This window comes from Lissotriton helveticus, chromosome 3_1, assembly GCF_964261635.1.
Source record: "Lissotriton helveticus chromosome 3_1, aLisHel1.1, whole genome shotgun sequence".
In the NCBI taxonomy this organism is placed as follows: Eukaryota; Metazoa; Chordata; class Amphibia; order Caudata; family Salamandridae; genus Lissotriton; species Lissotriton helveticus.
Window position 1 is genome coordinate 1,982,968,193 of NC_136061.1, and position 23,372 is coordinate 1,982,991,564.

The 23,372-nt window shown below is 42.9% G+C and overlaps 1 protein-coding gene across 9 annotated transcripts in view; it reads right to left on the reverse strand.

The window, feature by feature from the left end:
- Window positions 1–23,372, reverse strand: part of MEF2A (myocyte enhancer factor 2A) — a 475,560-nt gene that overhangs the window by 94,431 nt on the left and 357,757 nt on the right. For 2 of the 9 annotated variants that reach the window (XM_078683121.1, XM_078683117.1), the window contains exons 4-6: window positions 21,274–21,411; window positions 14,222–14,444; window positions 2,462–2,521 (exon numbers count right to left, since the gene is read on the reverse strand). In XM_078683121.1, the coding sequence (XP_078539247.1) occupies window positions 2,462–2,521; window positions 14,222–14,444; window positions 21,274–21,411 (421 nt within the window). Of the gene's footprint in view, window positions 1–2,461; window positions 2,525–14,221; window positions 14,445–21,273; window positions 21,412–21,478; window positions 21,611–23,372 lie in introns of all 9 variants that reach the window. The other 7 variants (XM_078683120.1, XM_078683116.1, XM_078683123.1 and 4 more) reach the window with 4 other exon arrangements.

Sequence of the window (23,372 nt, forward strand, 5' to 3'; positions counted from 1 at the left end):
ATCCCGCCACTTCCTCTGCTGCAAGTGTCAGATTTAGGATTTATCTCAGTTAACTTTGAAGCCGGATGCTGACTCACTGGCTTCTAGGATAACCACAACTGCTGGGAATGAAGTGCATGGGGCTCACAGCCAAGAGTACATCACCAGGAGATTTTGAATTCTTTCAGTCCAAATTTAATCTGCATCACTGCTCCGGTTTGTTGAATTAGGCGCACTAGGGATTCTATGAATAGGGCAAAAATAAGGGGCGACAAGTGGCAACCCTGCCTCGTCCCTCTAGAGAGTCGGAAAGGCCTCAAAAGGTGCACGTTGGAGGTAACTCTGTTACTAGGGCTAGCATAGTTTGAGAAAATCATTGAAAGGAACCTCTATAACAGTCTCATTTTCAGGAGTGTGGTCATGACCAGTCGCAATCAGAGGTCTGCAGATTGATAGAATATCTACTCGAGAGGCAACAAAATCAACTTGAGTGGCTGCGCCCTCAGGCGTACCACATGGTGCCATTTGCGCAGATTTGGCAGCGATGATAGTGACCATATTAATGACCTCTGCCAAAACAATGTCGCCCTTGGCTACTTCCACTAGGTGCTCTAAGAAGTTGATTAAAATAGTTTTGGGCAGAGTTAGGTGTGTATACCATAGCAATGGTGAATGGTCGCCCCTCAAGTCTCCTGACTAGAATGAAGTGTCTGCCCTCTTTAGTGTTAGCAAACAAACTGCAACCATTTTTGTAAACTACATTTGGATTAGATCAATCTATATACATTTCTGAATACTACCATTTTTTTCATCCATTTACAGCGGACTTAAATAAGTAGGCAGAGAAATGTTTTCAGACTTAAACCGCATCCCCAGATGAATTCCGTCAATCTTTTCTCTGCCTACTTACCATACAATCTGCAACAAAATATCGATTGCAGCATTATAAAACAATATTTAGCTTGTTATAATCCCGATAAAACAGCTAAATATGGAGGGGAGATAGGACGTGTCCCAGATGTCAGTTTCCAGCAGCAGATATAATAGATCTGTTTGTCGATTGCCTAACATTATCAATTTACTGGAGACAAATTAACAAATATGTATCTAGTCTGCTAGGGTAAGATGGCTTTCTATACCCATACTTTTAGGAATATTTCAAATAAATACAAACGGCTTATTTTTTATCTCCTAATCATCGCATGATTTTCAATGGCAAAAAAAATGGTATTAAATAAACCTATAATAGGTAAAATATTCATTAAGGGTTTGGGGATTTTACATTATACATATACACAAACATGCATACTCAAACATGCATATCTACTAACAATTGGAAACGCAGCAGAATTAGCTTCTATAGTGTTGCATTCTAATGTGGTTGTGGCCTGCATATATATGGCCTCTTAGACCCACCTCGCAGTTGGAGCTCATTTACACGGATACACATGTTCTTTTGTAGCCAGAATGTTTTTTAATGAGAGGGTGGTGTTGAGTTGTTTTTTTGTTTGTTTTGTAGCTAGGGATGTTTTGCAACTGAATGAACACCTGAACTTTGCTGGGTAAGCACATGCCAATAATAATTCGTTTTTCGTTGGGGAGATCTTGATAGCTTACTGTGATCCGTTATAAACATGGATACAATCGTTTTCGACTGAACCGGGCTATGTAGCCCGGGCATATGTTAAACGGTAGGGCACGGACTCATCTACACACTGAATAACTACCAGACAACGAAATAACTCGTTGATCTTTTGTATGGCACATCAAGTATGTTTTCTCAAATCCCCAAGAACCTCTAGCAATGACCAATGGAACCACATTCTTCATGGTTCAGCGCCTGTGCCACACTCTAGTAATAAAATCTGATATTGTACCATAATACAAACAAACAATGCCATAGTGACATCTACTTAGGACCTAAAGTAGGTGTCTTGTACAAAATGTTAAAATACAATGTGATAATGCTGAAGAAGGACTGTCAAAAAGAATTAAAAGTGATTATATACACAATAAACACTTTTTACAAAAAGAGTAAGCTTTGCACTAAATCTAAGTGGTCCATGTACTGGTTGAAGGGATTAATAGCAGTCCTCTTACATACGTCTCAACCGTGGGCACCTCAGACTACATTCTGTCAGATTTTCTTCAGCATTCTCTCTTAAGGATGTCCTGCACAGTCACTAGATACCACGATTCTCCAGTGTTTTACTTTGATTTAGGCTGCTATATACTGTCACAAGTGGGTAGGCACTTCATTGCATTATCATGGATTTTAGAGGTCATATAGCCAAGTGGCACAGTGAAAATTAAACTGAATAAACAAACTGCCATGATGAAGAAAGGTGCACAGGTTTGCAAGAGAACTGAAATGATGTGCCAGAAGTGTTATGTTTTACAAATGCGTCAACACTCCAAAACCCATGGCTCAGGGAAAGGTTTTAATGTGTGGTACATTAATTCAGAAAGAAATCTCACTTACCAACGGGACTGCTACCAGCTCCATTCGACAAGGAGAGGTCGGAAGAAGACAACATGCCACCTGCTAGAACAAACAAGGAATTATTTAATGTAAACTCTAAATAGATCTATTTCCAGTTAAAAGAATCTTCAAAAAGGAGAGCTGGTGCTAACGTTTAGGAAGTTTTTAGTTTGTGAGCAATTTTGCCTATGTAATGGATTCTAGTCATTTAACTTGTGGGGAGACATTCCGATGTAGCAAATAAAGGACACCCAAACATCACGGAAAGGCAGGCATTGGCAATACACTGCATGTTAATATGGGAAATAGTGATTTACTATTCTGGAAATGCAAGTACATTCACAAAAAGAGGCCCAATGAAAAACAAATGTCCAAGTCCAGGTGAGAAATCTAGATCACACTGTCCGTCAACAGGGCACTTTCTTCACTCTCTGCCATGATATTGAGCCAGTTTTTACACCAGATGCTGCAGTGAGACAGACTTCCAATTAAAACAGACTTCAGGACAGTTATACATGGAAGGCGTGAGCTATTTCTAAATTATGAGAAAAGAGTGTACTACAGAAAGCATGTGCGATTTAATGCTTCTCTAGAGCAACACGCAGACTTAAAGAAGACTTAGAATATAGAAGAAAAAAGCATATGGGTATTCCAAACAGGCCCTAATCAACCTGCTGTCTCGTTTAGAAAACGAGACTTTCATACAAAGAAGCAGCCCTTTCTAAAGTGATGAAATGTATCACTTGTGCACATCACAAACTTCCACAATTGTGCAACTCGACCTCTAATCCCCCATTTCTAAATACATCCCACATTTGAAAGTACAAGGTCAGTGTTTGATTGTTAATCTACTGTTACAGTGTCTAGCTCCTTACTCTCTTCATCCAGTTGCTGTTCCCTAAAGCGCAGTCCTGCTTGCTTCTCTCAGTATACCTACCCCTTTGAACCTCCCTACATGCCCACCTCACTTTACAGGTATGAGGCTGGCTGCCTAGCTGTCATAGCTGGGCCCTTCACAAACTGCTAATGTGGTAAACAAGACATCACTTTAATTCCCAACATTCCTCACCAAAACACCGCACCATCAAACCTTGGATCTGCCCACTCACCAAGCCAACTCAACCGTATCTGGCACTAAGTAGAGACTCTGGCCCTCTAGGCTGTAAGTACCCATGCATTTGAGCTTGCTCCTACAAGATCTGCGAGCAGCCACCTCCTCACTGCTCACGCCTGCTCTAAAAACCTCCCCGACTGAGGCTACACAGACGAAGACCCATTATTTTTCAAAATCTCTTCAAATCTCCCCCTCCTCCCCACACCAAATCGAACCTGCCCCTTAAACCACTTGGAGCATAATGTACAGGATGTTTTTATTCTAGATTTGGAAATCCACATTTTGTTACATTCACTCACTATTGTGTACCCTTGTATGTTCTCTTGCACCACTTTTGTTATAATGCACAGCACATTATTTTTAGTACAAATGTAAATGCATACAAATATGAAAACACACTGTATACTGGACAGCCATAGCACAATGGTTCTCCACAGCACAACTGATGTGTAGTGATATCTGCAATACAGCAAATATCTGGAATGCAGTGAATATTAATACAATCGATATCCATAGTCAATGCGATCACAGATATGTGCAATGCGATGGATATGGAAAGTAGAAGAGATAGCTACCGTAGAGTGGCTACGAATGTCACACACAACAAATATTTAAAGTACAGCAGATATTTACAAGACAACTATTATATGTCATATAATGGACAGCCACAGTATAAATACTAGCAATGGTACACAAGAAACATAAGTATACGAGGAAGGTAGAACACAATTTACCTGACTGACAGGCACAATATAAATACTGGAATACACGATATGAAACGGGGGTCTAAGGGATCATTTTTAACGACCCTACAATCTCTATGCCCCTAATCAGATACATAAAACACAAAATAAGAGATTGTAGGTGAAATGACCAAAACTGTCATATGAGCTTCAAGAGGATGAAACACCAGACACAGATGATTTGAGTAGCCCCTGGCTCAATAAATAAATCCCATCAGCCCACCTCTTCGGCAGAGCATCGTCATTTGGGAATTAATGGAATGAAGTCTGTGTGCCCATACCAGGAGTAGAAGGGCGGTATAACACTAGACTTCTTATCCAGTAGTTGGTTCAGCCAAGGTGCTCCCAAATAAACGGTACTGATGGTGTGCAGTGCAAAGAACTGGGGCTGCGAGCTGCGAGCATTTTCCTCTTGTGCTTTGTAACCTGCCCTGTGATTTATTCATTCCGCTTCTGTAGCGTTTTTAAAGTATAAAATTTGTGTGATTGTGCACCTCCTACCTTACTGTTCCGCTTTTGCTTTGGGGGGCCTGAATAGCTAAGGGGAATATTTTATCTAGGCACACTGACACTTGTACACTTCCTTCAACCCTTCTACGGGCACAACCGCTTTAGCCGAGACTCGGCCGCGGTGGGCGCCATCTTTGAGTCAGGCGGGGACAGCGCTCAAGTCGGGCCGTCCTCCTGCCTAATTTGTTTACTTAAGGGATCTCTCCCCCGCGCTCGGTGCCCTTTAGGAGCTCTCCCCAGTGAGAGGGCTGCGAGCTGCGAGCATTTTCCTCTTGTGCTTTGTAACCTGCCCTGTGATTTATTCATTCCGCTTCTGTAGCGTTTTTAAAGTATAAAATTTGTGTGATTGTGCACCTCCTACCTTACTGTTCCGCTTTTGCTTTGGGGGGCCTGAATAGCTAAGGGGAATATTTTATCTAGGCACACTGACACTTGTACACTTCCTTCAACCCTTCTACCGGCACAACCGCTTTAGCCGAGACTCGGCCGCGGTGGGCGCCATCTTTGAGTCAGGCGGGGACAGCGCTCAAGTCGGGCCGTCCTCCCGCCTCCCTCTCTGTCTAAAACATGTGCAAACCGGCCAGACGGCGCAGCGGGCTGGCGCAGCGGGCGCGCCGGACGCGCGCCGAAGCCGCGCCTAAGCCAAGCCCGTCTGCGCCCGTCCGCGACCGGACCGCGCCGGGCGTTGGGCATGCTGCCCGATTGCACCACCCTATTAGGTATGACAACAATTATCTACTGTCCCTACGTCCTCCACTCGCTCCCCACTGCTCTGACTGTCCCTCTATTGATCCCCTTGCTAGCCCCCTTGTATGCCTCCGTTGTAAGTGGACCCCCCCCTGTGCCTATAAATGATGTTATTGACGTGCACCCCCCCTTAAATAATTGTCTCACCTACTTCAAGGGAGGCCTTGTTAATGCCAGGTCCCTTGCCTGTCATAGCCAAGACGTACATGACTTAATACTAAGCCATGAACTGGATGCCCTGTTCATCACTGAGAGCTGGCTCAACGATTCTTCCAATCCCGATCTGGCTACTGCCCTCCCCCCGGATTTTACCATCTTCAGGAGGGACAGACCTTCTGGTCGCGGCGGCGGGGTCGCTCTAATCATTAAGGAAACTTTTTCCTGTCATACATTTGACTTATACCACCTCAAAGATACTGAAGGCTTGGGTTTTTCAATTAAAATCAACGCTTCTTCCTCTCTCTCGGGGGGGCTCTTATACCGTCCTCCCGGAAATCCCACCTCCTTCCTTAACTCTTTAGATGAGGCCCTTGGAGCGCTCTTACTACAGTACCCCAATTTCACTCTTATAGGTGATTTCAACCTTCATATGGAATCACTCACCGACACCCACACCACTTCCTTCCTACACTCCCTAAACATCTTTGGACTTTTCCAATGTATCACTACTGCCACTCAGAGCCGGACACACTCTTGATGGCATTTGTTCCAATCTCACAACCCTCTCCACGTCCTCCCCATTACCTCAAATCTGGACTGACCATTACTTTATCCCGTTTGACATTACGATACCCCTGCCTACCCTACCCAACACTAGGTGTACCCCAGCTCCATTTACAGTCAACTGGAGGAAGGTGACCGAACGCATAAAGCTGGAGTCCAATCCACTTCCCCCATCCCCTATAATCACTGGAGATGTTGAAATTGACTCCTGCAACTTCCATATCTGGATGAATCAAATTGTCTCGGTCAATACCGAGCCCAAAAATCATCAGGGAAAAGGTCCAAAGAAGAAAAAACCCAATGCTCCCTGGTTCACTCAGACCTTAGCCGATAGTCACCTTCTATGTCGGAAATCAGAAAGACACTGGAGACAAACATACGACACAGCCTCTAGAACATGTTATGTACAACAGAGGAAATTATACCTTGCTGACATAAAAACGGCAAAAAAGGAATATTTTACCAAGCTCATAACAGAAGCCCACCAAAACCAAAAAACTATCTTTGCCATAGTTAAGTCCTTCACCCACCCGAAAGCCCTCACCACTGAAATACCTCCCTCACAGAACTTATGCAACCAAATTGCAGACTTCTTTGTTGACAAAATTGTCAACATTCAGAAAGACTTTCCTCCCCCTCCGACATATCCCTTAGAGGTAACAGTCAACTACCCTCCTCTCTCCAGTTTTAAATCTGTTTCCATGCAACAAACTGGCAAGGCAATTCGGGCCTGCAAATCAGGAGCGCCCACTGACTCCTGTCCCCCTATCATTTTGCATCACCTGATAGAGACAGTAAATCCATATATAAATGCCATTATTAACGAATCCCTCGATTCCGGACTTGTCCCTGATGACTGGAAGAAGGCCACCCTAAAACCCCTATTGAAAAAGCAGAAAAAATCGCCAACGGTTTGGCTAACATGCGTCCCATCTCCTTGCTTCCTGTCCTTGGCAAAATCACGGAGCACTTAATACATGAAGAGCTCAAAACATTTGTAGAGGCCCATAACATCTTGCACCCTCAACAATCGGGTTTTCGCTCCGGTCACTCCACCGAAACAGCTCTGATCGAACTTGCTGATTCCATCAAATTCCTGCAGGATGAGGGTAAGCAAGCGGTCCTCATCCTGCTCGACCTCACAGCAGCGTTCGACACCATCTCGCATCCCATCTTAATAAATAGAATGCGAGAGATTGGCGTGACAGACACAGCCTTAGCCTGGATTTCATCTCTTCTAGCTAATAGGTCCCAGACCGTGTCCCTCGGTCCCTTTCTATCCGACGAAAAACTCATTTCATCTGGAGTGCCCCAGGGGTCTATTTTAAGCCCTCTATTCTTTAACATCTATATGGCACCCCTCTTAGCTGTGATAGAATCGCATGGGATCCTTGTCACGTCTTATGCTGACGACACCCAATTGGTCGTCACCATTGACAAACAGTGGACTGACGCTGACCTCCGGTTCAAAAATTGTCTCTCTGATGTTTTTAAATGGCTAAATACCAACCACCTAAAATGCAACAGCGCCAAGACAGAAATCATTCCTCTGGGTAAAGATCTGTCTTTTTGTCCGAAAGACTGGTGGCCCCTAGGATCGGAAGCCCCTCCCAGCGCAGTATCATCAGCCCGGAACCTTGGCGTGCAATTCGATTCATCTCTCTCCTTCGATGATCACGTTAGGATTACTGCCGGTCGCTGTTTTGGACAAATAAAATCCCTGAAGAAATTCTTTGACTTCCTTCCAATTGCAGCCAGAAAGTCAGTCGTGGTTGCCCTCATTCTCTCCCGGCTTGACTATTGCAATGGTCTTATGGCCGGAGTGAAAAAATCTACCCTCAGAAAGCTGCAGAGCATACAACATGCAGCAGCTAGGCTGGTTCTACAACTCCCTAGAAGGTCATCTGCGTCTGCAGCATTGAACTTGCTGCACTGGCTGCCGCTGCATAAAAGAATCCTCTTCAAATTGCTTCTTACAGTTTTCAAAACCATTCATAATACAGGGCCCCGCTACTTTGTAAATCGTTTCACGCGCTATAACCCCCCGCGCTGCTTGAGATCTTCCGGGACAAACCTTGTCATAATCCCAAGATACAAATATAAGACTAAAGGTGGGAAATCTTTCACTGTTCTGGCAGCCAGGGCCTGGAACAACCTTCCTGTTAGCCTTAGACTTATAGAAAACGAGAACAGTTTCAGAGGACTTCTCAAGACATGGGTCTATCAACAATCAGACTCCTCTGTTTTGGCTGCCATCTAATCTTCTTTCTTCCATCGCACTCAGTTACCCTCCGCAGCTTGCCCAGCGCCATGATGCTCCCTCGGGAGCGAACGCCTGCGCTTTACAAATACATATAAATATCAAATATCAAATATCAAGTGAGTGTAATAAACTAAAAATGACTATAGGGACAAAAAATATGTTTATTTGAGATTGTCTGAATGTAAAGATTAAAAACAACCAGACAGTGTGAAAAAATCACTATCATTTGGCAATAGGTGGAAGGTCAACATGTTTCAGCCGTAGAGGTAGCAATGACCAGCTTTCGGCAGGACCTAAGAGTGGATGGAATGCTACTGCAATATTATAGATATGGTTTGACACACTTGTCAACTAAATAGATCCTAAGAATAATTATACATCAATGGTTTTGAACCATCCTACCAGAACCTGGTAAATGCTGTGGTATCAGGTAGGTCCGTATGTAATCTTCTTTCCTAGTATATAAACATAAATACATACATTGTGATTAACAATATATCCTCTTTGGCAAAATATACAGCTCGTTAATTGTTTTCTGAAATAGATAAATAGATGGGCCCAAAAAGTAGCCAACATGACCAGTTCCTTCATGGCCTGATTATATTTGAAAATCATTGTAGTACTCACCCAGCTTTTTGTGGGAGTAAGCCTCACCTCACCCGGCAACTGCTCGGTGGCTGAGGCCCCGCTCTGTTTGTGAGTAGAGGAACACAGGTCAAAAGCTCAAAATGTTCCTCATAATACAACACAAACAAAATTTTAAATAAAAAACATTCATTGTTTGTATGATTCTAGCGATCTACCAATGAACTATAGATCGTCCAAGAAAGCCTTCAAGTATATGATGATGTTCATAAATCGATAGTAACTGTACACAAATCAATGTAAAGACTATAGACTCCCAGCAGGTCTCAAAGTTATCAAATTAGGTAGACACATAGATCTGAACACAGGATTCAAAGTATAGAGACCCTATCCTAACATTGAATAGACAGGGTACTCTAAATAGAATAACCTGTTGCAAACCATCAGAAAAACAACCATAGTATACCTAAAATTAAGGGACTATTACATGTTAGTTTGTAAGTAAAGAAAACAGGCTAGTGAAGGAAAGCGCGAATGGGCTGCCTATCTGTCCGTTGGTACTTCCGGTGTGAAACCAAGCCGAAGGGGAGGTACCGAACGGAAGGACAGCCTTCCTTAAATACAGCCATTGATTGGCTTAATTAGCAAAGTGGTAACAAGCTGATTGGTGGCGCAAGGCCCATAGCGCAAACACTATCCATCTGCGTGTGTCAGATGGTCGATGTCCCGCACATGCCCAGAGTAAATGTAGACCAGTGAGCATGCGCGCAGTATGCCGCGCTTCCTTCGTGGGCCGCGCATGCTCACGAGTTGTCCCATAAGTGAGGAGCGCGCTTGCGCATCAAAAAGGGGTCAGTGCGCCAAACAGCCACTACTCTCTTCGAGCCGGCTGAAAACGGCTATACAGAACAGGTCTATTTAGTCATACCGAGGGCTAGCACAAGCTGAATAACCGGTGTAAGGGAAATCAATTGATTGTTTTTATATTCTGCCTCTACGTATCAGTGATGATTGGCCCCTCTTCTAGTGTATAATACAAGCTCATCGAGCGCATTATTCTACATCATGTATACTTTTGGCTAAAAAACCTTAACGACACACCCATATTCACAAATTATGTTCAACTAAGCGGTTGCATTACAAAAGCATAAGCGTATCAGTAATGCACTATATCAACTTCCTTGAATGATAGTATAACAAGTAAAGAGTATGACTCTTAGCAAAAGGCACTTTTATGTTATTCTAAAAGATACACATATAGGTCAGTAACCTCCTACTGTATTACATTAAAGTATGAGAGGCAAATTGTGCTTACCAAAGATGGCATGTAATATCTTTCATACAATGATAAAATGGTGGTACATGTAGAGATGGTGTGATCAGAGGGAGACCCACGGAATATTATCATTTAGACCGTTGGTGTCACATTTCAATTTAAAGATCCATTTTTGCTCTTTAATAAAAAGAAACAGTGAAACGTCACTGACATGCGGTGGATGAACGGGCGTTCTAGCACAAGCCACCGCATATTATCTGCTTTATGTTTCAAAGCCATGAAGTGTTGGTAAGGCATGTGGATTATTTATTACAGCGAATCGTGCTTTTATGCTTGCTGATTCTCAGTTTGACTTTCCGTGTAGTGTGTCCAATGTATCTCAATGCACAAGGGCATGTGATCATGTAGATGACTTGCTCTGAATTGCAATTGGTATGATTATTAAGGATCCGTGGCTTTCCTGTGCCAATGTCCACCAATTGTGTCTTACATGTCTGTGGGCACACACTGCACGACCCACATGGATAATGGCCACGGACTGGTGGAAGGTTCCACCAGTACACTATGGAACCTTCCACCAGTCAGTGGCCATTATCCATGTGGGTCGTGCAGTGTGTGCCCACAGACATGTAAGACACAATTGGTGGACATTGGCACAGGAAAGCCATGGATCCTGAATACTCATACCAATTGCAATTCAGAGAGAGTGATCTACATGATCACTTGCCCTTGTGCATCGAGATACATTGGACACACTACACGGAAAGTCAAACTGAGAATCAGCAAGCATAAAAGCACGATTCGCTGTAATAACCAATCCACATGCCTTACCAACCACTTCTTGGCTTTGAAACATAAAGCAGATGATATGAGGTGGCTTGTGCAAGAACGCCCGTTCATTCCACCGCATGTCAGTGACGTTTCACGGTGTCTTTTTATTAAAGAGCAAAAATGGATCTTTAAATTGAAATGTGACACCAACGGTCTAAATGATAATATTCCGTGGGTCTCCCTCTGATCACACCATCTCTACATGTACCACAATTTTATCATTGTATGAAAGATATTACATGCCATCTTTGGTATGCACAATTTGCCTCTCCTATTTTAATGTAATACAGTAGGAGGTTACTGGACTATATGTGTATCTTTTAGAATAACATAAAAGTGCCTTTTGCTAAGAATCATACTCTTTACTTGTTATACTCTCATTCAAGGAAGTTTATATAGTGCATTACTGATTAATACGCTTATGCTTTTGTAATGCAACCGCTTAGTTGAACATAATTTGTGAATATGGGTGTGTCGTTAAGATTTTTTAGCCAAAAGTATACATGATGTAGAATAATGTGCTCGATGAGCTTGTATTATACACTAGAAGAGGGCCCAATCATCACTGATACGTAGAGACAGAATATAAAAACAAACAATTGATTTCCCTTACACCGGTTATTCAGCTTGTGCTAGCCCTCGGTATGACTAAATAGACCTGTTCTGTATAGCCGTTTTGAGCCGGCTTGAAGAGAGTAGTGGCTGTTTGGCGCACTGATCCCCATTTGATGCGCAAGCGCGCTCCTCACTTATGGGACAACTTGTGAGCATGCGCGGTCCACGAAGGAAGTGATGCATACTGCGCGCATGCTCACTGGTCTACATTTACTCTGGGCATGCGCGGGACATCAACCATCTGACACGCTGATACGCGCAGATGGATAGTGTTTGCGCTATGGGCCTTACTCCACCAATCAGCTTGTTACCACTTTGCTAATTAAGCCAATCAATGGCTGTATTTAAGGAAGGCTGTCCTTCCGTTCGGCTTGGTTTCACACCGGAGGTACCGACGGACAGGTATGCAGCCCATTAGCGCATTCCTTCACTAGCCTGTTTTCTTTACTTACAAACTAACATGTAATAGTCCCTTAATTTTAGGTAGACTATGGTTGTTTTTCTGATGGTTTGCAACAGGTTATTCTATTTAGAGTACCCTGTCTATTCAATGTTAGGACAGGGTCTTTAAACTATGAATCCTGTGTTCAGATCTATGTGTCTACCTAATTTGATAACTTTGAGACCTGCTGGGAGTCTATAGTCTTTACATTGATTTGTGTACAGTCACTATTGATTTCATGAACATCATCATATACTTCAAGGCTTTCCTGGACGATCTATAGTTCATTGGTAGATCGCTAGAATCATACAAACAATGCAGGTTTTTCAATTAAAATTTCGTTTGTGTTGTATTATGAGGAACATTTTGAGCTTTTGACCTGTGTTCCTTTCACTCTACTCACAAACAGGAGCGGGGCCTCAGCCACCGAGCAGTTGCCGGGCGAGGTGAGGCTTACTCCCACAAAAAGCTGGGTGAGTACTACAATGCTTTTCAAATATAATCAGGCAATGAAGGAACTGGTCATGTTGGGTACTTTTTGGGCCCATCTATTTATCTATTTCAGAAAACAATTACCGAGCTGTATATTTTGCCAAAGAGGATATATTGTTAATCACAATGTATGTATTTATGTTTATGTACTAGGAAAGAAGATTACATACGGACCTACCATTGATGTATAATTTTTCTTAGGATCTATTTAGTTGACAAGTGTGTCAAACCATATCTATATTATTGCAGTAGCATTCCTTCCACTCTTAGGTCCTGACATGTTTAGCCTCTACGGCTGAAACAGGTTGACCTTCCACCTATTGCCAAATGATAGTGATTTTTTCACACTGTCTGGTTGTTTTTAGTCTTGACATTCGGACAATCTCAAATAAACATATTTTTTGTCCCTATAGTCATTTTTAGTTTATTACACTCACTTTGCACTCCACACCATCAGTACCATTTATATGGGAGCACCTTGGCTGAACCAACTACTGGATAAGAAGTCTAGTGTTATATCGCCCTTCTACTCCTGGTATGGGCACACAGACTTCATTCCATTAATTCCCAAATAACGATGCTCCGCCAAAGTGGTGGGCTGATTGGATGTATTCATTGAGCCAGGGGCTACTCAAATCATCTGTGTCTGGTAATTCATCCTCTTGAAGCTCATATGACAGTTTTGGTCATTTAACCTACAATCTCTTATTTTGTATTTTACAATATAAATACTCACAGTACAAATGAAATCTTTAGTGCAGTAGATTACAGCAACATAACACATCAACAGTACATTCATTACATACCAACTCATTCAAATTATACCAGGTCAAAAAAGGAGTCTAATGCAACCAATAAAATATTAAGATACAGGTAAAAAAAACACATCCTTTCAACCAGTCCATATCAAGGAAGACAGAAACTGAGCCAACATTACAAAGGCAAGGTACTGCCTGGGCCGAATGTGCAAGGTTTTGAAAGAGGTGAAACCACATGTTAAGGTACCAACCCACAATGGTTAGGATTTCTTCAAGGCAGCATAGATATATGCTGATACTACCAGGAAGTTGCCATTTGGACTGTTCTGTATGGAAACAACCCCTCCCCACAGCGTCTGGTGTTATACTTTAAAATTAAGGTAGGCAGATAATATATCCAATGGTTTTTCATACAGCATGAAACAAGGCTTTGTTTCAGACCTTCCTATGGAACAATGAGTTGTAAAGAGAAGTTCAGTCATTACCCAGGATACCATGGAGTACAACAGATCTCTGTTGGTCAATGGGGGTACTATAAACCGCTGCAGGACATTATTCATAGTACGATGGAGCCCACAGTCACAAGGATATGCAAAACACAACACATTTATGAAAAAAGACTGAACATTATGGGGACATGAAGGTTAAATAAACCCTTTACCTGCGTTGCCTGTGCTTGGAGGTCTCTGAGGGGCAGAGGGAGATGTAACGTTTCTGTGCATGGATGCTTGCTGCGGGGAGAGCATGCTTGTGTCTGTCAATGATGAGCTGGAGGCCAGAGATGGGGTGACAAGGGAACACCCGTGATTACTGTAGGAAAGTGCACTGGGGTTGGATACCGGCACAGTCACAGACATTGAAAAGTTCTGTGGGGGCAAGGAAGGCTGAAATAGAAATAAAACGAAGATTAGAATGGCTGGAAAAAAGCATGCAATAATATCAAGATGTCGGCAATCACCGTGTTCATTAGACATCAGTAGAAGGCAGATTAGTAACATTAGTGGGCCTAAATTATGCACACCAACCTGCTGCTGCCCAGGGCACAGTGGACTAGTTCCCTACTCTTGCAACCATTCTATCTTTTTTGCTAGAAACAAGATCAGACACTATAAAAAACACTAATCCTACATTTGTATACGACGCAGTACTGCGTTTCCTATCTTGAAGCAGTAGTGCTCTATTGATAAAGGCATTGAAGAGTGACCAGGCAAAACCTCTGACACCACAAGTAAACAAAACGCTTAAATCCCCACTGTGAGTTTAAGTAAGGAATTCTGATGTATCTACAAAACTAAGAAGCCTCCACTGCACTCTATGGAAGGGTTTTACCCCAATATAAAGCATATGGCAAAATCAGGGGTATGCAATTTTTCTTTAGATTTCTCCCACTTTGTAGGCATGGTGACTCCAGAAAAAGCTCAGAATAATGTAATCTATAGGCAGTGTACTTCCAAAGGCCTCTTGAGGCATGATTTGCCTGCAGGCAGTCCATGTGTTGCCACTCAGCAGCAATATTGGGCTGGCACATAGAGGCAGGCACACTTGCAGGACATATGGTTCTGTCCAACTGTGTGGAGGGACCTTACAAACCTCAACAAGCTACAAAAAAACGAAATGTCTACAAACGGAAACTATCTTCAAAAGTTTGCAGCAACTGGAGTACAAACTGTTTTAAGGGCCACTTTAAGCAAAAACAAAAGTTCTTCTGATACCATCTTTAAGATGTGGGCATTGCTGTTCGAACACAAGGGCAAAGAACCTTTCTAATGGGGCCTTCGCCAGTGCATATTATGGTGGCACCTGGTTATTAAGAACGGTCTGTAATATAAGCAAACAACTTTTTTCTAGTCTTGTGTAAAGTGACATTTAAACTCTGGTCAGACAGCAAATGCTTTAACCCCTTGCCGCAGTGGTAATTCTGCCACGGCGCTGGGGTTGAGGGGGGTCGCATGGCGCCGCCATGCTTGTGACGGAAAAACTCTGTCACAAGCCAAGGGCGCGCTGTGCTTAAGACGGAGTGGTTCCGTCACGGCTCCGCCCACTCACTAATTCGCCCGCACAGGCGAGGAATCAGTGCCGCGTGGGCGGAGCGGCCGCGGCTTGACGGAACCACTCCATCATAAGCACAGCGCGCCCGTGGCTCGTGACGGAGTGGTTCCGTAACTAGCATGGAAGGAGTTAAAAGCAGATTGAATAATCTGTTACAGAGCAAAATCTCACAAAAGTACAAAATCTCACAAAGCCACAGTGCAAACTCAACACATTTCAAGACCAGATTAAGAAGAACATTTTCAAAAATAAATTAACATGCATGTAAAACATACTTTATCATACGACATGAAATTAAAAAAAAGCAGTTAGTAGGTATCTTCCTACTCGGGCGGGCAGTGTTATTATTGAGGCAGATACTGTATTCCTCATAAGTGTAAGCTTGAAATTGCTGTACCGTGAGCTATTATCACAGAAAAGAGAAAACTGAATGTGCAAAGTTAGGCAAAGTCTACTTAACCCAGAATGCATCAATACTGGGTTAGAGTTGGCAAACGTGTAGCTTTAGTAACTTGCGACTTAAAATTAAAATGGGAGCAGCCTTTCCTGCAGGTCAGTAAGATAAGCAATTTTTTCTCCTGCCCTTTCACGCCACTAGAGCACATCTGGCTCAGTGAACCAATGCAATGAACGATCCTCCTTGGCTGGGGAATCATGCCAGTCAGGCATGTCTAATGCACCTTGGAATGAACTAGCTCACTTGAGTTATGGATTATCAACAAGCCCTTCAAATAGACAGGATGCTCATGCCAGCTTCCCCTGTGACAGCTCTCTCTCCTGTTCAGCTTGCCCGCAAGTCTGTTACCCTCTGCTGCCTGTCTACCTAATGAGCTCTATTGCATCCTCTGCTCGTTTCTTGCGGTTTCGCCTATTCTGCTCATTTCTCTGTCCTGTTTTGCCTTTTTCTGCTGATTTTTCTGCCTGGTTTAGCCTTTTCTGCCCTCTGTTTTTTTTCCTTCCTGCTAGGTTTTTTTCTGCCCCATCTTGCCCTCTTCTGTTGTGTTTTGCCTTTTCTGCCCTGTGTTGCCTCGCTGCTCGTTTTTCTGATCTCGGTTTTGCCTTTTCCTGCTCGTTTTCTGCCCTTGTTGCCCATTTCTACACTCTGTTTTACCTTTTCTGCTCGTTTTTTTGCTCTCACGTTTGCCTTTTCTGCTTGTTTCTTTCCTCTTCTCACCGTTTCCATAAGACCTGGCTTTTCAATGGAGACCTTGCACCCCAGCGCCCAGATACCTCAGGGGCGACAGTGCCGCACCCTACAAATGCTGATCGATTGATGCCGGCTAACCTCATAAAAAGGCCTTGGTTTACGGAAACCTTGCAGGTCATTGAAGTACCCACTCACTACTGTACAGGCCATACCCGGTCACTGCAGAGAAATACGCCACAGAAGGTGGCAACATGACTGCTGTAGTGTGCTTCTTATTTATTTATAGTATTTCTAGAACTCACTGTGACCAGACTGGTATCCTGGCGCTAGGTGCAGCAATTATCTATCAGTGGGGAGAAAATTACAAACCGTGCCAAAACGTAGGCATTCAGTTATTAAGGAAAATCAAGAACAATTCATATTTGGGGGAACAGCGAGGTCTTCAAGGCTTTTCTAAATTTCAGCAAGTCTGCTGAGGATCTGAGGATGGACAGTATCCTTTTCCAAAGCATTGCAGCTTTCACTGTGAAAGTGCTACCCCCTTGTCTAATCTTCTTGGAACCTATATTCCTGTGTAAGATTCGCATTTGGTGACCAATGAATATCTTCTCAATCTAAGCTGCAGGGGTTCTTGACCCTTCTGTAGGGCTTTGAACACAAGATACATGGATTTGAATACAATCCACTGCTCTACCAGTAACCAATGAAGTTCCCTAAGAGCACTGGAGGCTAAGGATCTCCTTGCTCTATTCACCGTCAGTTTGGCTGCAGCCACCTGGACACTGTATAACCTCTTGATCAGGTAATCGGGGGCTTCTAAACGAAAATTGTTACAGTATTCCAGTCTACTGGGAATAACACTCCGCGCAATTAAGGCTTGAGCAGGTAGAACCAGAAACAATTTTCTGCGGCCACAAAGCATAGCGAAGCAGACACCAACCGCTTTTTTGGCATGCTTCCCTAAAGACAGACGGTCATCAGAGATAACTCCAAAGTTTCATTTTGCCTCCGAGGAAGACAGCTCAGTCAGAAATGGCCAAAGATTTGAGGGTAGTGGCATTGAGATCTTTATCACCAATAACACAGAAATTCTACCTTGTCACCGTTTAGTTTAAGGGAGTTTGCACTCATCCACTGTACAATGTCCACTAAACAGGACTGAAAAGTTTTTCCATCATCCCACTGTTAAGAGACAGTATCAGTTGTAGGTCATCCACATAATTAACTAAGCAAATATTATGCGTTTTTAGTAGAGATTAGGGGCTTCATATATATGTTAAACAGCACAAGGCTGAGCGCGGATCCTTTTGGCACCCTGTGTTTGATACATCTAAAGTCTGATTGAAACGGGGGCAGCACCACAACTTGGCAGCGATATTGCAGGTAAAATTTTATACACTTCCATCCACAGAAGTTGGCAACATGACAGCTGTAGTGTTCGTCTCTCAACAGCATAAAGCCCAAGCTTACTTTAAATGCAGCCACAATGCTGAATGTGTTGGTCGGGTTCCTATGCAATGACTATCTTAATGGAGCGAACTGTCCATTCCTGTATGTTATATATCTGATCTCTCTCTGACAACTCATGAGTGGGCTGAAGAGAAAAACATTTTTTACTGAAAAGTAAGTTCTTGAGGTGGATTGCCTTTGTAGATAAAATAGGGAAGGAGACTGTGGTCACTCACTCATCTTCCTTTGATTCCTCTGAGCGGTGCCCATTGACTGGTTCATGTCATGCGGCTCAGTTTCATCATCCACTGCAGAACTTATCTCGGTAGAATATTTAAAAATCCATGATGTGTGGAAGTAGGTCTAACTGCTACTCCAACTGCAGTGCTACTCCACTGCAGTCTGCCTGGATAGGACAGGTCGCTCCAGACTACATTAAAGAAACTGTGATAGCGGTGGCAGGTGTTAAAGAATACAAGGCACATGAGCCATGATAAGTAAAGATGTCCGCACATAAGGACAGTGAGTAACATGCTGGTCTACTGTGCTCAATTAGGAGTTTACAGATTAGCTTGACAGGTCGATCAGCACAGGGTTCGAGGTCCACAAGATACATGAAAAAGGAGGCATGCCTTTTGCAGATGCCTCATGGATGTCAAACACTGTTTGAGTCAAGGCACAAGACACAAACACTCAATACAATTTTCTGAAATAGTGATGAATCTCTTAGATACTGAAAGTAATGGACAGCATACGAGTCTAGAACAGATTAGTATTACAAAAATAAGCTTTCCATAAACTATAGTACTAAGACGAATCAGGTTTCTCGCCATGGCTATAATGAGTGTTGGATTGGTTCAGATGCTCCGTCCATCACCACGCCCTTTTGTACCGCTTTGTTCGCCATAAGTTGGCAGGGTATGCTCAGATGTGAGTCCCTCGCCCATTTTGCCACTGGATTCAAGCAAGCCTGGATGAAGACGGCTGGAATGCCAGAAACTGGTCCTAGGAAGCTTCTTTCCGGTCCAGGGAAGGCATAGCTTGGCAGTTCGGGCTGGACTGTTCCCATGAGGCACAGGGTCAGACTGATTTGCATATGGCCATGTCTGAACTGGGGTGGCAGAGTGGGCTAAAGAACGGTGATGGATTAAACCCAGATCGTTTGACTGGGTGTGAGTGTTGGATTGGTTCAGATGCTCCGTCCATCACCACCCCCTTTTGTACCGCCTTGGCTATAGTTAGCATTGTACAAGACTGTTATATCTATTAATTATTTTCATCTTTTAAAAGAATGGTTTTATGTTCAGCAATGCTCCTAGAATTATTCACTTTTTGGAGCAACTATGTCAAATTTCTACACACTGGATCAATGTGCTTCATTGTGACCTGCAGACCACCCTCATCAGTCTGCAGTGGGTGCCCGAAAAGGGGCCTGGAGAACAGCAGTATTGCTGGTAATTTATAAGAGGGAACAGAGGCAGAGAGTGTGATGGCTTCAACTGCATTATTCAGACCGTGGACAGACAACGGGAGCAGCTTCAGGCACACAGACGGAAACAGACTGAGGAGGTGGGGCATGCTGTGTGGGACTGGGAAACCTGAAACATTTTGGAAGGACTTGATGTAGGTGAGCAAACCGTGAGATCACCTGTGCTGCAATGGAGGACTGCAACCTTCCATCCAATACTAGTCACTCTTCTGGGTGCCAAGAACACAGCATATGTGAATCCATTCAACCCACTCTAGGCACACATGTAAAGTATACAATTACTCAAAGTATGTGTAAGTTTTATACTTTGAGAGGGTGTGTGTGGTGTGTGGGTGTGTGTGTTTCCTCACTAATGTCACTTCCTGAATGTGTAAATGCACAGTAAATTCACTTCAATAAATTACAGTGTTGATCCAGGCGGAAGGAAATTGAAGTCTATTGAGATCTATTAGCCAAACTCCCCCTGCTTCAATGGCATCACAGGATAGCAAAGCAAACAGACGCCTGCACATACACATAAGTAAGATAAAAACTGGCAAATAAATAAACTAGGGGAAAAAATTATGAGAACTAAAAATCTCTAAAATTAAAGAAAAGTTATAAAAAGACCATCTAAAGCTACATATGTATATTGAAGCAGGCCATTTTGGACTTTGGATTGGCATCTTTAAATCACTAAAATTAAAGAAAATTTTATAAAAAGACCATCTAAAGCTACATATGTATATTGAAGCAGGCCATTTTGGACTCTGGATTGGCATCTTTGTCTACGTTTTACAATACAGAAAAACAGTCAAGCTCCCTTTTCTTCTGAGAACGTTGTGAGACATCCACAATGAGGCTCCCTGAAAGACGAAATACACCAGTTCATACACTGATTTTAGCAACAATCGACTCCCAAAGAAATAGAAGAATGCTCTAGTGTTGCAGCTGGAGGCAGTGGTAAATAAATGGGAATTGCTTCTCAATTACGAAGTCAGTTTCTACCACCACCTTAGGAGGAAAACTTCACTATGAAAGAAGCTTTGAATTTAATAAAGCTGATAACTCGGGAAATGAGACTTCAGTGGTAATGGGGGAATGATGCAGCAGTGCAGGTTTCTCTGATTGAGGTAAGCTAAGGGATGGGTTCGGAACAAGCTCTGTGATCCTGTCCTTCCATGAACACTGGAAGTTCACTCACTGCTTTTCCCTTTTATCTTTACCTATATACATTTAGGAAAAGACAAATGGAAGCATCTCCTCTAATGGGGGCGGGAGGTGAAAAAACAGAAGGCAGATCAGGAAAAGAAACTACCAGCTTATAGGTGTGCTTAGAGTTCCCTAACCAGAACTTATTTAGGTCCACGAGAACAGAAATTTCTATTATAATCGCTCTAACAAAAACAAACAAAAATGTGAATAAAAAAATTACATCGAAATAAAAGTGATAAAAACGAGGTGGAATTGCTACTTCTGAAAACGCATGTTACTGGCATGCCCTTGCTGTTGCATGGCAGAGCAGGGGGGTGCATGGGATTGGGGTGGTTGCGCCTCTTCATGCACAAGATAAAAGCACAAGCCATACTTTCGTACTCACTGCGATCTTATGATTCCGCATCATATTATCAAACTCCTCGTTAATTTTTTTATACTTTTCTTCCGTATGTGGAGTGAGCACATAGGAGCTGTCGGGGTCCGGGCTGTCACACCCACGGTGTTCCTTCTTGTTCAGAGCCTAAATGACGAAGTTAATAAAAAGGATCAACACATAACAGTAGAGAGAAAACAAAAAAAGTACTTACAGGGCCTCGCTTGAACATAAAATCACTATCTTCATTTAGTTTGCTGAATCTGTCCTCCGAGAGTGGACTGTGCTCAAAGTAATCGTCAGCATCAGGGCTCTCACAACCATTGAGGCCTTTTTTCCTTAACGTCTGAAAATACAATTGGAAAATTCACACTCATGGAATACTCACTCACCAAATCTTAGAGTTCTTCGAACAAGAGGGCAACGTCTGAATGCAATACAACCCGAATCACTTAAGACAATTCATCTGCCTGGACTGGCAGCGTCAACGTGGGCCGCCCGTGCCAGCCACTTGCAGATGTAAAACACTGGCTCACGGGTCTGGCTCTAGACAGTGGTAGCCCTTGCTAGGGACCTTTCTGTTACTATAAAGCACAGATTCCCAACTACGCTACCCATATATGTGCCTCTACTAGAAAACAAGTATTGGCAAAACCAATAGGTTTGGCGTTGGCTGCCAGCCTTTTGTCTTTGTAAATGCTTGTTTTGTCATTTTTTGTAAAACTTTACCTTTCGATCAACATGAGAATCAGCAGACAGTCAAAATTTAAATGAAACAGATGTACTGGTAACGAAATTAAAATGAGTGCACACGTGGTTTTCCTCTCTTGGTGAGATAAGTCCCTCCCCCCTAAGATAGGAGAAGAGAGAATAAAGTTGTATATATATATCTGTAGTATAAGATATGTCTGCGGCATAAGGAGTACGCAAGGCAAACAAGAGAGAAGTCGGGGAAAGGATTGGGCGGAAAGGAGGGGAGAAATAGTAAGGGCAGTAGGATAACAGTCTAGATGTCGGACATTACCTAAGGTCCCAAGTTTGGTGGTGATAAGTGTAACTGCTTGCTTTTCTCCAGAACACCGAACTTGTCAAGAGAGTACCAGACAGCAGAGGAGTTCTGGGGATATATTGGTCAGTTGGCTTGAGACCCATGAGCTCTTCTTGCTAAAGAAAAAAACCCAAGCCCACCATGTGTGGAAAGAAAGACTATTAATGGATTTCTACTCAGACAAGATGACCGTCACATCGATCGCCATTAGGAGATCAAGTAGTGCTATCTCAATGGTTTGAAGGTTCATCTTATTCCTAGAGGTCCATGGACCTAAGATCACCGTGGATAAATCTAATAGGATCGGGGTATTGAAGATAGCTAGCTGATAGGCGAGTCTGAATTTCGTCCCAATACTGAGTAAGAAGAGGACACTGGAAAAGAAGTGTTTTTATGAGCCAGTCCCCTTATTGCAATTCCAGCAAGAATTCACTCTCCCGTAAGTTCAGTTTATGTAGTCTAGCTGGAGTGCAGTGAAGTAGGTTCATAGCAACAACAACAAAAACTTAACATTTGGGGGAGCTGCTGGGCCCTGTCCAATATTAAAAAAAGCCCGAAAGGAAAACTATTGTTTGGATGTCAAAATCACACATTACTAAAAGTAGACACTGACAATGAAGGGACCTACTATGTCTGAGGCTATGTGCCTTGAGAAAAAACAGAATGTGGTCACCCACAAGTTAGCCAATGTCTGAAATGGGCTGCCCTACCGCCCCTTGTATGCTGTGGTGGGTGGAAGAAATATGGTAATGACAACAAATCAAAGGATGAAGAGGACTGACTGAAAGCCCCTATAAATTACAATATTATGAATAGTATTTTAGTAAATTTAAAAGGTCTTGGCTGAAGCCAGACCTATAAAGCATAGAATATTACATGTGGGCTTTGAGTGTGAATGTAATAAATCAAAGAAATGCAGATAGACCACGTCTGGCTTTGGAAGAGAATGTGATCCATATAGAGAGCGAACATCAGAGTGAGGATCTCAAAGTCAAATACTTTCTACATTCATACATTACGGCATGTCGATCAAGAGCACACTCTTAGGAAGGTTTGCAAG